Consider the following 17367-nt stretch of genomic DNA (forward strand, 5'->3'; position numbering starts at 1 on the left):
ATGGAACACAATCAGAATTGATGGTGATGCAGATTTGGTAGCAGTGAGTGAGCTAATGAAAACCCTCTGTATCACTAGATAAAACTGGAGGAAACCTTAAGGGCCTTGGTCTTTAATTTTTCATGACCTGGTTTGAGTTTGAGAGTTGTTTATGTGAGAAAAAAATCTGGCCTGCATGAGTGAAAATCAAATGCTTGGTCAAGAAAGACCCATTTTTTGCCACACATTTTAAAAATCTCTTTGAAGCATCTGTGCTACTTCATTTTTCTCTGATTTTTTATGTTAAAGAAAAGGAAGAATGCAGCGTGATTTTAACGGCTGTTTTCTGAGAGGCTTCACATAGTGTGAGGACTTGGGAAGGACTCCACAAGATGAGGAATTTGGACTGCAGCTCTGTTTAGCAAGATTTATTTGGAAAGCAATGAAACTTCCTGGCCCTGGAACCCACTTCCACCATAATGAGCCCAAGTTAAACCAGGACTGGATGTTATTTTCCTCAGAAATAGAAGGTGGTCTGTGTGAAGGATTTAAAGTTGGTGTTAGGAACTTTTTAGTCTAAGTATTGAGAGCAAATACTCCTCTGTGTATTTTTCTACAGATTGAGAATAATGTTAAAGCTGTAAAAAGTAGTGGTTTCAGTGGTTATATAAATATTATTTTTAATGTTTTTATTTAGATTTCTGTTTTCACAGATAAAAAAGGTCATCTAGTCCTTATCTTTCCTGTGTTCAGCTGAACAAAAATAATGCTATTCTCTTGCCTCGCAGCTGCCCTGGCAGAGCCGGACCTGTCTGAGCTATCCCAAAGTAATCAGGTAAATGGCTGGCAGATGGGCACACATTAGGAGGTGCAGTACCAGAGTCTGGCATGGAAGACAGCTCCATGTTATCTGTTGTGTGTCGCGGAGGTAGGCGTGTGGATGTTGGTTCAGGGGGCGTGTGTAATCAAATATATGGGAGCTGTTCCTCTGAGATGCTGCATAATCCAATTTAGGTCCACTCCCACTTCAAAGAAGCATGTTGTCTGCTGGTTGATGTGATGTTGCAGATCCTACGCTTTCACTTTCCAGGTCAGCGGGTGATCAGATCCATGAGTCCAGAGGCTGCAGCTTAGCTCTTCCAGGCAGTCAGCTCAGTGACTATGGGAAATGTCAGGGTTATCAGGTGATCACCATGTGACACATGCTTGCTAGCTTTTTATTTCTATCTGCAGGCCAGGTTTTTTCAACCACATCATAGATCAGATAGTCATTTTAACATAGGACATGTTAGCAGTGTTTTGGACTAAAATGGAGCTCTCACATCTGGACAATGTCAAAACTTCCTTGAGTAATTGTGTGCAGTGAACTGTGATTTTTGTGTTATTGTCTGATTTTTTTTTTTCTTCTTTTTTATTCCCGGATGTTTTTTCTTTTGACTCTGGGATGGATGGTTAAATTTCTTTTTATTGATTATGGAGATGCAATCTTCTCAAAAGCATGGCCAGTGAAACAACCCTTAAGCTGTTTCCATATGAGTCAGAGGACAATTAATGAAGCTTGTTGGATCATATATCAAGGTTCTATCATAGCAGACTGTTTTGGGAAACCATATTGTAGTGTATCACCTGCCAAATCTACAAATGAGCTCTGTGAATATGCGGTATATGATTTTTTTTCCCTTTCCAGCATGTTCTTCATTTGCACATGTTGGCTTGCTGTTGGCTCAGTGGAGGTCTATTGTCCATTATTTTTTTTCAGTTATGTTCAGTTTTATTTTTATAGTGCCAAATCACAACGACAGTCACTTCAAGGCGCTTTATATTGTAAAGCTTTGAGTAAGCATTTGGCAACAGTGGGAAGGAAAAACTCCCTTTTAACAGGAAGAGACTTCTGGCAGAACCAGACTTATGGTGTAAGTCATCTGCTGAGACCAGTTGGAGGTGAGGTGAGGGAGACGGGACAGAAGGAACACTGTCAAAAAAGAGACAGAGTTTCAAAGCTCATTAAACTATTTAAGTTTTAAGCCTAATCTTAAAAATAGAGGGTGTCTGTCTCCCAAATCCAAACTGGGCACAGAAGAGGGGCCTGAAAGTTGAAGGCTGCCCATTCTACTTTTAAATACCTTAGGAAGAACGAGTAAGCGTGCAGTCATAGAGCAAAGTGCTCTTACGGGGTGATATGGTACGATGAGGTCTTTAACATAAGACAAGGCCTGATTATTCAAGACCTTGAATGTGAAAAGAAAGATTTTAAAATTGATTATGGATTTACCAGAGAGCCAATGAAGAGAAGCAAATACAGGAGAAAAATGCTCTCTGTGTCAAGTCCCTGTCAGTACTCTCGTTGCAGCATTTTGGGTCAACTGAAGGCTTTTCAGGGAGTTTTTAAGACATCCTGGTAATAACGAATTGTAGTAGTCCAGCCTAGAAGTAATAAATGCATAATGTAGTTTTTCAATATCACTTTGAGACAGAATGTTTCTTATTTTAGAGATACTGAGTCAATGCAATAAGACATAGTTGTATAATATGTACACTGTAAAATAAATCATGATCCAAAATGACTCCAATATTCCTCACGGTGTTACAGGAGGCCAAGGTAATGCCCTCCACTGGTTAGAAACCATGTTTCTAAGGTTTTTAGGGGCGAGTACAACAACCTCAATTTTACCTGAATTTAGAAGCAGGAAACTAGTGGTTATCTATGTGTTTTAAGACATTGCTGTAGTTGAAATAATTGGTTTGTGTCACAGTGGAATGGCATATGGCATGGCCTTCTGATGCTGTTGATTATCTCCTTCTTGGTTCATTGTGTTGCTCAGAGATGCTCTTCTGCATACCTTGGTTGCAATGAGTGGTTGATTGATTTACTGTTGTTTTCCTATCAGCTCAAAGCACTCTGCTCCTTTGACTTCTGACATCAGCAAGGCAGTTTCATCTTGGGAACTACCACTCACGGGATATTTTCTGTTTTGGACCATTCTATGTAAACCCTAGAGATAGTTGAGTGTAAAAATCCTGGTAAATCAGCAGTTTCTGAAATACTCAGACCAACCTGTCTGGCACCAGCAGCCATGGCACACTCAAAATCACTTAAAAAAATTATTATAATTTCTTTAAGTAAATTTCCATGGAAATTATGTTTACTATCCTTTCAAATGAGGAACTTTATTCATAATTAAGCAGCATTGCTACTTATAGAAGCCCTTAAAGGACTTAATTAAAATTATAATGAGATCTGAAAAAAATGACAAGGTTAACTCTACAATAGAGCTACAGTTTCCCACATATGTTGTGGATTAACCTTTCAGTTTTCAAGTTTACATTATTATTTTAATTAAGTTCCTTGTAAGCCCTATTTTTATGTAAATCAGTTCAGAACAGAAGAGCAGAGGCAAATGGTTGTGTTTAGTGGGGATCATCAGTCACAGCTAAAGCAATGGAACTGGCACATCATTTATTAAGCACCTCTCTACAATACCAAACAGCAAAAAAAGGAGTCCCAGTGGTGGTGACAACACTTCCTTTCAGTGTGAATGACCAGGGAACGCAACACCGAGCTGCACGTGTAATTGAACAAGATGGTTACGCTGATGAACTAAGACTCACAGAGGCACGCCGTTCCTCTGTCAGCAGGTGCCCTCCACACACTAACCCATTCATATGTGCATTCCTGTCTCTCTGCTCGCAGCCCAGCAGGTTCCTCCTGGCCACTCAGGACAGGGGCTGACACACACAAAGGGTCTTCAATCTGCCTCAGACAACAGCCAACATAAAGGCCCGGAAAGCCACAACAGCATTATGTCAAAGAGCTGGCTGGGGGTGGTGAGTATGAGCTTGGGGGGCCCTGTGTAGAACAGGGGCAATGCTGACGGATGGATGAGGGCTGGACACAAGGCGCTGTAGTGGAAGGCCCGGCTGAGGTTTTTGTGCATAAAGGAGGATATTTGTACTCGCCCGGTAACAATGGAATGCAAACACAAAAGGCGAGGACAATAAAGCCCCACTTTGGGGGCGATGAAGAAGCTGCTAGGCAAATCATCATGCAAAGCACTGATATTATTCACTCGGAGGATTGCATGACTCAGTGTTTGTCCACATGCTGATGTGCGGCTTAGCCTGCCTTCAGTTTGCTTTTGCATAGGGTATTCCCGGCTTTAACAGTGTCCGGAACATTTCCTTACGCTGAAAAGAATTGAGGAGTGATCAGAAATGCCCCACCTCATCTCGGAACAAACTGTGTTTGGTCTGAGCTTTTGTCAGCTGCATCTAGGATCAACTGACTTCAAAACACACACAGTCCTGGCCCTACCTCAGATAATAACTAATTTACATTATCTCCTCCTTTGTGAACAGCTTGTGAGAATTTCCTCATAGATTAAAAAAAACTGAGATGTATAAATCTTAATAAAAAATAAAAAAAAACCATCATAAAGGATATGTCGTCATTTTATGGCATGTGTGTGTTTAATCTGGATGGTGAGCTCGCCTATATTTATTGGGCTACTGTGGCATGTACACAACACTGAGACTCGTTAATGATTAACGAGGCTTCTTTCGAATCAGCCCCACGTAAGAGTTCTGCTTTCATTCTTTTATGTGGTGCAGGGAGGTATATAGACAGAAAGCCTCTCCTACAGTGCTGTAAACAATCAAACACCATCTTTTATTAGTTTCTAGTTCTATTTCCATTTTTGTCTCCATTTTTGTCTCCTCCAAACCACCTCAGCTCACCCTGGGCTCGGCGTTTTCAACTCCTCTCCTCTAGTGAGTGGAAAAGAATAAAAGCAACCAAATGAATAAATGCTCACCATATGCTATGAATTCTGCCGAGGCCGTCCTGTCCCGTGTTAAACTTATTTTTCTTTAAATCACTCACAGCCTTGTGTACATCTCAGGGGAATTCTTTATCAGCGACACAAAAACCAATGCCTATAAACTATCTGCTTCCAGACTGCTGTTGCATCAAAGATCTTCTGGCTCGTGTTTTGATGCTGAAATCCTAAGATGTGGTCTGATGGCAGCACGTGCATGTCTAACTCTCACTATTAGTTACTCTCATAAACATGCTCGGTGTTTCTCTGGTATGTAATGCAGTCGTCAGACTTACGCTCCATCTGTTTTATAGTTAGCAGATCTCTTTGAAGGCGGAAGCTAATTTGAGCTCAAAGTGCATTTGTCAAAAGAATTTTAAAAAAGTTTAGAAATAATAAAAGTAAGAGTGTCTGCTGGTAATATGAAGCTGCTGTGTCTCTTTTGATATTAAAGTCAGTCACTGTTACTTAAAGGAACAGTTGCTTTCATGAGAAGATGGAAACAACTCTGATGCCCGTATAGCTACAGCCTAGCAGGTACACTCCTAAAGATCTAGTTTTTCCTTTGTATAAATTACCAAGGTGTGAAAATAGTACTTTCTTAGCTGATTGTTTTGATTATTCCAAACACATTAAGTCTGCTAAATGGCCTCCAGTCCCCTGCTTGATGCCATTTATCAAACTCAACCCAGTTTGTTATGGAGACAGGCTGCATTCAAATGTTGCACATGTGGATTAAAGCTCCTGCGATCCTCCACACAGACTGTGATGTGTGACGTCAAAGGACAGTTCATGAAAACGGAACATTTCAAACTAATCTTTACACAAGTGACAAACATTGGGTTAACACCAACAATTAGGTATACTGTCTGGATATTGGATTGAGATCTGGTGACTGTGGAGGCCATTTGAGTACACTGAACTCATTTTCATGTTTAAGACACAGGTTTGAGATAATCAAAGTTTTGTGACATAGTGTTGCTGGAAGCAGAAGATGGGTACACATCTTATTTACACTTAATTCTGACCCTACCATCCAAATGTTGCAGCAGAAATAGAGATTCATCAGACCTGGAAATGTTTTCCAATCTTTTGTTGCCTCATTGTGGTGAGCCTGTATGAACTGTAGCCTCAGTTTCCACCTGGTGTGCTATTTTGCTGCTGTAGTCTATCTGATTCACTTTACATGTCTGTAGTTGTGATCTCTTCTTGCACCTTCTGTCCTTCACCTAAAATTTGAACTGTAATAACAGAATCAAGAAAGAAAGCCTACATCCTTTAAAACCATGCCAAGATCCTCCTCAGTGTTACAATCAGTCCAACGGCTATAAGATAATGTTTGCTTTAACTCCAGAGCACAGGTAGTAAAATAGCAGAGAAGCAGAAGTACAGAGCCTTTGTATGAGGTGGGGGTTTTTTGTTTGTTTTTTAGCACTGAAATTGAAAAACGGATCTTAGGTCTCAAAGAAAAGATTAATTATAAAGTCATTAATTTCTTTTTAAAATGCCCTTAAACTGAAACAAGAATAACATTGCATGTAAGAGGCTAGCACATGTTGAAACACAAATCTGTTTCTTTGTCATCCCATTCTTTAATCTAGCTACGAAGCTGGGCTTCATGTGTCTCAGCAGCTTTAGTCGTCAATCATTTGTCAATTGTGATGTGAAATCAAAGACCACATGAGCTCTTTGGATATGAACTATGTGTTTGATCGGGGAGAACAAACTTTGCGTTTGTGCTGAGTTAGCAGACACATTTGAAATTCTGATGCTCTTTGAAATTCTGCCAAAGCATATGATCCCAGCACAATAAAGCTATTTTATAGTTTCCCCGAACAGGAAGTTGATGAAAGTGCTTGTTTTCTCTTGCTGAATTAGTATTCATGCTTGTTGTGTGAAATCCTGCAAGTTCTCTGTTCAAGAGCTCATGCTAAAGCCCACATTCAGCCAGCGAAAAACTGAGTAACCTTTCCCATTCCACCTCTACAATACAACTTGTGCTGGTGTGGTGTCACCACAGATTTTGTTATGATTTTCAAGTGCATTTAATTTTAAGGTTTACACCAAGTGCTCAGCCTTTTACACTGTTAATGTCACATGGGAAGCGTAGTGCTAAAGTACAGTCAGTGTACAATCAATACAAAGTCTCCCGTGGCTGTCAACCGGGCGTTTTTCATACATATTTCTAATAATATTTAATGTTTGTCATGTATTATTATATTGTTGGAATTAACTTTTTATTTTATTTAATCAATTGAGGTACTTAAACTGCAACACAGAAGTACTGTAGACGATGTATCGCTTGTGTCTTGTCTCCAGCTGTGCAATGCAAAGAGCGCAGTATGAGAGTTGGTGCTGCTGTGGAAGGCAGCGAGAGCCGGGAATCGACCAGACCTAATTGTCCTGCATCAAGATGAAAAGTAACAGCGCGGTTAACTACCGGAATTCCGTCTATTTGACTTTCACAATAAAAGTTGAATGTCGTTTTTTGGGGGCTTTTTAATGCGCAGAAACCTAGCATAAACGTTAAACGAAGATATGTAGAGAATATAAGCTGAACATGTCATGTGAAAAAAGTGAATGACTCAATAAAATCCGCAATTTTTCCAGGTGAAGACAAGGTGCGCCCCCCCCCCACACACACACACAAATGCATTGAAGCTCAGCTAAAAGTCTAGGTATAAGCGTAGTCAAAGCGATGCATAGTACCTGCCCTGAACATAACAACGTGACGTTTGCTCCCCGCTGTTGCTGCACTAGCACCCCGCTCCCAACTCCTCTTTTTATCATTTCTAAGAGGTCTCAAAAGGGGTCTCACTTATTAGTCGACCTTCCTGGGTAATAACCAGCAGTAATAACGATCCCTGTTTAGTGTAGTCCAGTAAATGTACCCAGCACATCTTTTTGATACCAGTACCAAGCAACCGCATCTACTTTATGTGAAACGTTGCCGCTTTGGGCTTTTAGTTTCTCAACAGCAGACCGGAAGTTCTTAGTGTACTGTGTGCAGTTTTGACAATGTTCCGGAGGATACGCATATTCTCTGATTTAAGGGGGGAGGTGTGGAGCTGCTCGGACTCTCGTTGTTTAGCCGTACCTCTCCGCCGGGAACGGTCGAAATACTTTCTAGGATTGATTTAAGCGCCGTTCTTTTGTATAAAAAATAAATATATGTATAAGACTGGAGGATATTTCGTGTTCGGATATTGTGTTAGAGCGAGTTGAACAACTTTAGGACAGTTTTCTGAAGTGGGGAGACTGAATTTCATCGCAAGCGAAGCCTTTTGGGATAAAGGGACTGCTGGAAACTGCTGCATAGCCTGCGCTCTCGTAGTTTCTTCGGACGTGTTTACCCAGGTAAGAAAGGGAGAAAAGACGTTAGAAGTTAAAACTTCACAATTTAACACCATTTAAGAAGTTTTTCCGCTCAATTGGTTATCTTTCTCTCTCTTTCTTCTTTTTTTAGTTGAACTTTTTTCCCCTTCTTCTGTCGGAAAGTTTGTTTAAAAGAAGAAGAAGGGGCGAAAAATATGCGCAAACCTGTTAGCTAAACGTCGAGCTTCGTTAGCGGGATAAGTCTGGATAAACAGTTTTCGGGGAGGTTTTCCTCCATCCAATCTCAGCTCATGAGTCTTCCTTATCTCACCGAGGCTGGCTGTTTCACGGCTCCCCGCCAGTAAGGTGAGCTGGTCGTTTTATTCCTTCACTCCTTGATTTAGCTTCATTTTACTACTTGTTTACGTGCTAAAAGGGGGCTTAGCTGTTGTTTGCTATTGCGCTGTTTTAATGTTATTGGAGGACCCTGAGTGGAAGTTAATTAAAGAACTGGGCAAGCAGACATTTAACCACATACACTTGAGTAAATGGTCTTTGGGCAAGAATTTAGTGTTTTGTATTTTGTTTTTTGTAGGCATGTTTCTCTTTGGAGGGAAGAACAGTTTTCATGGGGTGCGACACCCACAAAATCTCCAATCATGCTTTAAAATGTGAGAGTACAAGCGTTAAAAGAGCCAAAACGTTGCCTAGAGGCCTGCTAAAACTGGTTTGGGTTTCTGTCTACAGCTACAGCAGGCGCCTTTAATCACATTAGATAAGTTGCTTGGATAAATTCTAACCACATCAAGGAGAACACTTAAAAAACAACAACAACAACAAATGCTCAAACTACATGTGACGCTATTATTCCTATTTAACGCGTCGAGTTTGGTTTAGCGGATACATAACACTTCAGTGTAATCTCCAACATTTGTTTGTTTCTTTCCTTTATTGAAAAAAGGTGTGACTTATTTAGAAATGTTGTTTGATTACTTTTTTATTTTGTTTTATTTCATTTTTTAAATTTTAAGGTTTTGCCCATCATTACTTTTTCTGTCATGAAGGCTGGATCTGAAGGGGCCAATTAGATGCAGCGTGGTGCTCTAAATGTTATAAAAGCAGAGGGAGAAGATGGATGGTTTAGTCCACAGGGACTTCACCAGGGTGGAAAAGTTTTTTTTTTTTTTTCTTTTCCAGAGCCCTTTAATTTACTAGGCTGCTGCTCTCCCTGGCAGAATTATTGTCACTTGAGCTGTGTGTTTGTATTTGCCATAAATAAATTTGGTTGAGGGATTGCAGTGTTTACCTTGAAACATTTTTTAAACAGTGACTTGCTCAACATCTTGTGTGGAATCTGTTGTACTCATGCTGCCATGGTTAGGAGTTTTGTTTCTCAAAATGTGTGTATGTGGAGGGGGTGATGGGGGTGGCAGAGAAGATAAACAGTCACACATACTGAGCAGCCCTGAGAAGCAGTTTGGGTTAAAGTGTTAACCAAATGGCAGTGCCAGATTCAAATGGTCTTTACTTTTGACTGTAATCTCGTGACACCTGATCTCTCGCCATGGTGGAGAATCTGTGAGTCAGATTGCATGGCTGCACAGAAAATGACGATGACAACAACAACAACAACAACAGCAAAAAAAAAAGGCAGTCTGTGTTTTTGTGAAAACGGTAGCTTTAGGGTAATGGTCTGATGCTCTTCTTCCCCTGAATTTGCGACCATGTGCAGACTGGCCTGCTGCTGACTGGAAGTGCACACTAAACTGGAAGGGGGGCTACAGAATTTGGGAGCTGAGGAATTTTCTGCATGGATGGACAGTGAAATGTAATTATGGTGTGGGTCATGTTTTTAGGTTTGCCTGAAACCTTTGTCTTAATATAATGAGAAAAGCTGTCTCGTGTGTGTTTTTAATTTGTTTAGTGTAAGTTCTCTCTGTGCTGCCAGTGTTCAGGGAAATGCTTTTATCTTTTAAGAGTGGATAAATCAGTTGATGAACAAACATTTGGATATGTGCCTTTTCTGTAATGCCAGTTCTCTGGCTGTATTTATTTCCCAAGCAGTCCTTGTTTACAAGCTAAATGTCTTTCTGCACTCCTTTTGAACTTTGGCCTCAAAAGGTATAAAAACTGGTTATTGAATTAAAAGGACCTATGTAAAACCAAATTATTAGACAGGTACTGGTCTTTGTGTGTCAGTTAAATGCTGCTACTACCAAAGAGTGGAGATTTGCATTTCAATCTTGATGTAAGATTTTAAAAAGAAGATGTTTATACACTTTCATCCACCCCAACTATTAGGTGAGTTTTAGTTGCAACAGTACAGGACTTTAGTGTTTGAGAGTTAGATATTTGATAGGTGTTTTCTTCATTTAGCCCATTGTGCCATCATTAAGACAGAGTTCTTCATTTTTATTTATTTATTAAATGGGGGAATGGATACACTCAATGTGTTCAAATCAACTTTATTTTTAGCTGGAAATGATAATTTCTTCATTTTCAAATGTAAATGACATGGGCTGCTTTTTTCTTTTTTTTTTCTTTGTAGGCAAATGTCATGTTTTTCATTCTAGTGTGCACTCTAATATGTAACTAGCTCTTTTAAAATATTCACATACCAGATACAAAGTTTATTATTTGTGCTATTTATAAAATATAGTACCAGATGAATTGAAAAAGCACAAAATTGATGGATGAAATGTTTCAAAGGAGGAAAAAAAAATGAGGTGGCATATTTTCCTATTGAGTAATAAACTAAAAATGGTGACTTTGAGTCATTATTGTCAGGCTGCCAGTGTGTGGTTCAGTCTCAAATCGCAAGTTCAAGACCAGCATGCCTTGGGTGTGCGTAGTAAGACAGTGCATGTCTGAATAGTGCTCCCAAGGGAGCGGACTATGACAAAGTGTCCTGTCACACTTTGAAAAAGCGATTTCCTCCTCCTTCCAAATATTGTCGTAGTGACGAGGGGCTGGGGAACGTGGTCGGCTGTTCGTTGCGGTTCCTTCTGTCCGGCAGCAGAAGCATTTTCTTGGAGGCATCCCAAACACTGACTCACAGCTTGGAGTAGAGATGACCAAGCTTCTTTATCCCTCTTGGACCCCCCTGACCCAGCTCAGCTGCTGGAACACTAGGCCTTTCTTGGAAAGTGAAATTGAATTGGTTTTAGGAGAACACAATGACGGCTTCAGTCAGGGAACACTCATACAAGTGATTGCCCCTTAAAGAAAACCACAGCTGCTTCTGTGCTGGACTTTGTGAAAATATTAACCAAGCTTCTTTTTCTTTTCTTTTCTTTTTTTTAATCAGATGTGACCCATCTCTTTGTGTTTTTACAGAACGATTGGTTTTTAAAGTTGGCAAAGTCTGTCATCCAAGTCTTGTCTTTGACACTTATTAGCAGGTTATGCGAGCAAATTGCTGCAGCGGGTGTCATTCTGGGTTTGGGAAATAAAACCAACTGTTGGGTGATAGATCTTCTGTTTCCCTCTCTGGAAATGATGGCCTGACAGTCTTTCTCGATAAGGGTGTCACATAACAGGCTGTAGTATGTTGGATCTTTTTTTTTTCTTCTCCCTTTTGTCTTTAACAAATTCTGTGAAGCAGATTATGAGCAAGTGTTAATCTGTGTGGCCAGATGCTGCAGAGGCAATGATTTAAGCAGATGTGCATAAGGGGGGTACAATACAAGCACCTAAAACGACAAACCTTGCTATGTTGTTGTTGAGGTGCAATGACAATCTTTAAGATTTCAAGACTTAAATTGCTACTTTGAATTGAAAACATCAAAAACATTACATTCCTGTGAACTGAGCACGACACATCCAACATTTGTTTAAGTTATCAGTGGGAGTCTGGAGCACTGCAGTTTCTTATCATGGTTTTCTGCAAGCAGGCCTAAATACTGAATTATCTACCTCAAACCTCTTAAACATACAGAATATTCTCTACTTTTTTTTTTCTTTGTGGTCATGGAAATTCCTTGTCAACAAACATTTAATGTATTAGTTTATTTTGCTGTTCTCACATCAGGTTTTGCTAGTTCAGTTTAGCTTCCTGAACTGTTTTACACTGAAATATCTTGGACAATGAACTGATTTTGATACATTTAAAATAAATAAATATTATTACTGAGAACAAACTTGTGAAGAGTTAAAGCTTGATAATGTCATAAATTTATATATATGTATTTAATTATTATTTTTTTTAATTTTTTTTTTAAGCTGTGGACTGTGGATGCACTGCTGCTGATGTCCCAAACACCTGAATGGACTTCCAGTCGCACAAAAGCCAACAGTCGTAGCTCCCTCAGCAGGATGCTGATGAGGCCAAGTATACTTCTGTTTCTGGCTTTATTTGCTCAAGTTTTAAGGACCCAGTGCCGGCCTGCCAGCACTGATGAAGGTAAGATGCCTTACTAAATTAAAACTAGTTAGACTTGGGTTTTCTGAAGTTCTGGGTGTAGTATTATTAAAGATCGTGTAACTGTTTGAACTTTATAAACTTATTAAGTGTGACTTTTCCTGACTCTTGGCTTGAGAAGCAGTTCATTGATAAGCCAAAGCTTTGTTCTTTGTACAGGAATGTAATCCTAACACACTCCAGACTTTTGTGAAGCCTGTCCTTTACAGCGTCAGTGCTCCTTCACCACCCCCGTTTGCCTGAGTTTGAGTTGTTTAATCGCTCTCTACTGCGTCATGTGTAATACAACTGTGTTTCTTACTAATTTATTACTTATGCCTTTTTCTGCCTATTCAAACCAGTTCCTTCAATGTTTTTAGAAGTGGATTCACAAAAAAAATCTTACACACCACACTTAAAATGGCACACACAAAAACAATCTAAACTGGAAACTATTACCATGAGACTTTCTGTGAAGAATTTAGCCCAGTCTTGCAGTTACACAAGCTCTGTTCTGAAAAGGGGAAAGAGGCACTGAAATCAAATCCTTAAAAATGTGTTTCTTGGACACAGTCCAGCGGTGTAATAGCTGCCTCGACTTGTGGGTAAATGGGTTTGGATGTTTACACTCTGAAGTCGGAAGTAGAGAGCAGCAAAAGAATATGATAAAGCCTAGCATTATAATGGAAGTAATTACGCACAAGGGTCTCTTTGGGGTTTTAAGCCCTAAAATAAACCTGGTGTTTCTATGTTTAAGCTAGCAATGGGACAGTGAGGACTAAATGACTTCCATCTGTATTCCAAGGGCAGCTCTACTACCTAGCAGTCCTCCTTTGTAATGAAAAGGTATTTGTTGTCACTGAAAGAGGAGTTAACTGCCAGGGAACTATAAATTAGCCTATTTTTGAAAAAGATGCTATGCTACATGAAACCCTTAAGGATGGGCTTTCGGGGAGCATGTTTTTCTTCCAAGGTGAGCCATAAATTTCCACCATGGTGTGGGGGGTTTGTCTTTCATTTACACTCCACCCATTCTTGATCACCAAATGGCCAGGTACTACTTATGCACCTCACTGCTTTTCCTCTTGCTCACCCACTGACTTTTGCTTGGGTTTGGTTCACCCCCCCCCCCTTTCCCTGCTGGGTTAGGGATGGCTTCAGCTGTCGACGAACAATCACAGCAGAGGCATTTGGTTGCATTCCTTTTGTCTGGGGTGGAGAAACAAAATAGTTATATGGAAATGTTCTTTTTTTTTTTTTTTTTTTTTTTTTAATGTATGCTCTATTGTTTGTCTTATTGTGTTTTACTGGGTGTTGTTCACATAAGAATAGAGTATTCCCTGAACAAACTAGGTTCCTTGAATTTCTCAGGAGGTCATGTGAAGGACTTAAACTTTCCTTCATTTTGAGCACTTGAAGAAACTTTTACTGTTTTGTTTATGTTTTTAAACTATCTTTAAAATTATTTGGATCTTCTTATAATGTTTGTTTAATTGCTCTCTTTCTGACAGTTCACTGTCTGGAAGTTATGTCTTTCTCTGTGGATTTGTTTGACTCCATCTTGTGCTGTCTGTCAGAGTAGAAAAGCACTGACCCTTTAGCTTTTATAAACCAGAGCTGCCACAGTCTTGAGTAAGACTCTTTTCAGACAGAAATGAAAGCCCAGAGGAGCAAAGCTCTGCTGACGCTAGAGTAAGACTAAAGACCAGTTTTCGTGTGAAGTTGCTTTGCATTCATATCAGACTTTTTAGGTATTCTGTTGAGACTGCTGTTCACACAGGAAGTTTAAGGCTACTTCCACACTTGGCACCATTTTCAGTTGAATGTGTATATTTTGTTTGTTAAATAAAGAGCACTTGTACTGTTTCAGAAATGATCTGGCTCCATACTAAGAAGCCTCAAAAAGATCACGTGGTTGTTCATGTACATGCCTCTTGCTCATATAGACAATAGTAGCATGGTCAAATGCTGGATTTAAACAGCACAACAGCCACTAGCATACACTAATCCTGCCAGGCTTTGCCATCCATGTGCCATTAACCAATTTAGGTTGGTTTAGAAACTTGCCAATTACAACTAACATGAATAAAGCTGTGTTGGAAAATATTAAACCTGTACTAACATTTACAAAATGTTCTGACTAAAAGTATACCTTCATTCAGCTTTCTTCCATAGAGCACTGCTGTGTGTAATGCAGATAAATTTAGGATGGTGTGATTTACAGGGGAAAATAACTATGTAACTAAATAACTGGACTTAAAATTGGCACCACTCAATTTGTTTTATACAGTTGGATTTGGTAACTGGAATTTCAATTAGTGCAGGGCGATATGGCCAAAAATATTTATCATGATATATATTTGAAAATTTGCGATAACGATATAACTGACGATATAATTGATGCGAGACAAAATACAACTCCACAACTTTACTAGCGCAAAAAGACAACCTTCCATTTATTTTCACTTAAACAAGAAGCTGGTTTTTATGTACATTAAAGCTTTATAAAAATTTAACAGTGCAAATGCAAATTCCTTGCTGAAAGTTTAACCAAAAGGCATTTCCAGTAGAAATGGGCTGACATATCCTGAGCATAACCATGTATAATATCCACTGAAGTTAAAAAGAGGTGCTTTGCAACATTAAACTGCAGTGTGCAGTACGTATTTTTCGGACCATAAGGTGCACGGGATTATAAGGCACATTAAGCGAAACAAAGCAGTCAGATAAATCAAACTTTATTAAACTCATTCTTCTTGCTTCCTCCACTTCTGTACCATTGATTCATTAATGTTGAATTCTCTGGCAGCTGCTCTATTCCCATGTTGTTGCAGTATATTAATGACTAACCTTGTATTGTGGATGGATTATCTCAGTTGTTCTCCTGACTGAAGTTTGGTCCGTTTACAACATCCTGCCATGCGATTGCATTTGTCTCTAACTATCAGGAACCTTAACGTTAACTTTTATAAGTGGAAAAGTGTTAGTGTTCGTCCTCCAGCTTCACTGTTTATGTTATGCTAACATAGCTGTGTCGCTAGTGATCACGTAGCACATCATTCCATACCAGCTAGCCCAACTTCAGTAACCCTACAAACGTCACTGCTGTTTAGTTTCCTGTCTTCATTTATGTTGGAAGTGATAGCAGAGCTGTACGTTTGAATTTTTTCAGAAATCTCTCAGTCAGAACATGCAATATCATGCTTAGGTAACTAGCGAGCTAACTTCCGCTAGCTTCCTGCTAACTTCTAACTCCGTTAAATGTAATAAATTTTGTTTTGATGGATGCCTGGAAGTTAAACTTCATAGTTACACCTGGTAAAGCAGCAATGCTGATCGTTTTATTAAAGATGAAAGAATTTAGACAGTTTTTAACTCTCAGTGATGCTGCAGTGTTCGTTTGACCTGAAATGGACGGAGTTTAGGACCCAGATTACTCCCAGATTTAAGAGCATCTTAGTCCGACAAATACGACAATAACGACGGCCACTTGCATGTTCTGCAAAAAAAATTTGCTTTGTCGTGTATCTGACGGACAAACACCAAACCAGTTCCACATCACTGAAGTTGCACCATTTTTACAAACCAATTCTGGTTCATCTGTTTCACTCAACAATCGGCCATGTGCGTATGAAAACAAAGGCACTGCGCATGCGCGTTTTACTCATATTCTGTCGCGATATTTCATTTTCCTATCGTTGCCTAACATTATACCGGTATTACCGTGAACGGTATAATATGGCCCAGCCCTAATTTCAATGTAAAATGAGAAAAATGGTTACAAATGGATAAAAGCATGATCTTATTTCTATGTAAAGATGGTAACGGTTAAATAGCCCAGTCCAACTTACCCTAATAAACCTCACATAAGAAATGTTTGTGGCCTTCATTACTTGACTGAAGTGTAATAAATAATTTTTCTATTCAGTATTGTATCTTGATCTGCTTGTTTGGTGTTTTTTATTTTTTATTTTATTATTTTGTTTTGTTTTTCTCTCTCTCTCCCAGTTGGGATTTAAAAAACTTGAGCTTTCTTATTACATGAAGTTGGGGAAAATGCCAGGGCAGTTAAGTTCACATGCAGCATCTACTGGAAACCCTAAAAGTTGATTCTTTTCATCTGGACGTAGCATTTTCAGTGGATGAGTGACGAAACGTTTCTCCCACTGAAAATGCTACATCCAGACAGTAATTTTGGGAATACTTACCTGGATTAAGCATGCATCAAGACATCTACTGGAAATACTAGAATTAGTTTAGGAGAGGGTACTGACTGTGTAGCACGCGCAGTGGCTGTCCACTCACTAGCAGTGAATTTTTCAGATTGTCAGCTGTGCTATAGATGGACATCACACACACTGGGGAGCTGGCAGGTTAAACAATGTCTGAGCTTAATGTCAGACATTACCTCTGTAGGGTAATGTCTGAGGAAAGCAGTGATTCTGTGAGATTGCTTTTGACCTGAGTAAATTCATAGTGGGTTTTTTTTTTTTTTTTTTTTTTTTTTTTTTGTTTTGTTTTGTTTTGTTTTTCCTGCCAAGAGGAATTTTTGCTTCCCCCAAAAAGGCTTCAGCCACCCCCATTTTCTGAAACAAATTATTCATTGAGAATATAAAATAAGCCAGTCATATCCTCTCCAGCAGTTTATCAAGCAAGTGCTGAGCATATAAAACACTGACATAAATAACAATTTTTGACTTCTAGCAGTAAGTTCCCCCTCTCATCCACAGCTACTATATTTTAGCCACAAGATATGATATACTTGATAAGCTAGATAAGCTGCATTATTTTCTCAAGGCCTGAACTGTGAAGTTGGCGCCTGTGGAGTCTTTTATAATCCAACGTGAGGCAGTGCTGGAA

General features: G+C 39.3%; 1 protein-coding gene across 3 annotated transcripts in view; it reads left to right on the plus strand.

The window, feature by feature from the left end:
* Positions 1 to 767: 767 nt before the first annotated feature.
* The window catches only part of fgfr1a (fibroblast growth factor receptor 1a), a 35833-nt gene continuing 19233 nt past the window's right edge, over positions 768 to 17367 (plus strand). For all 3 annotated transcript variants that reach the window (XM_084946873.1, XM_084946872.1, XM_084946874.1), the window contains exons 1-2: positions 768 to 3804; positions 12330 to 12510. In XM_084946873.1, the coding sequence (XP_084802999.1) occupies positions 3643 to 3804; positions 12330 to 12510 (343 nt within the window). In that variant the 5' untranslated portion in view covers positions 768 to 3642. The remainder of the gene's footprint in view (positions 3805 to 12329; positions 12511 to 17367) is intronic.

This window comes from Perissodus microlepis, chromosome 12 (assembly GCF_051167445.1).
Source record: "Perissodus microlepis isolate ML-2025 ecotype Zambia chromosome 12, ASM5116744v1, whole genome shotgun sequence".
Taxonomy (NCBI): domain Eukaryota; kingdom Metazoa; phylum Chordata; class Actinopteri; order Cichliformes; family Cichlidae; genus Perissodus; species Perissodus microlepis.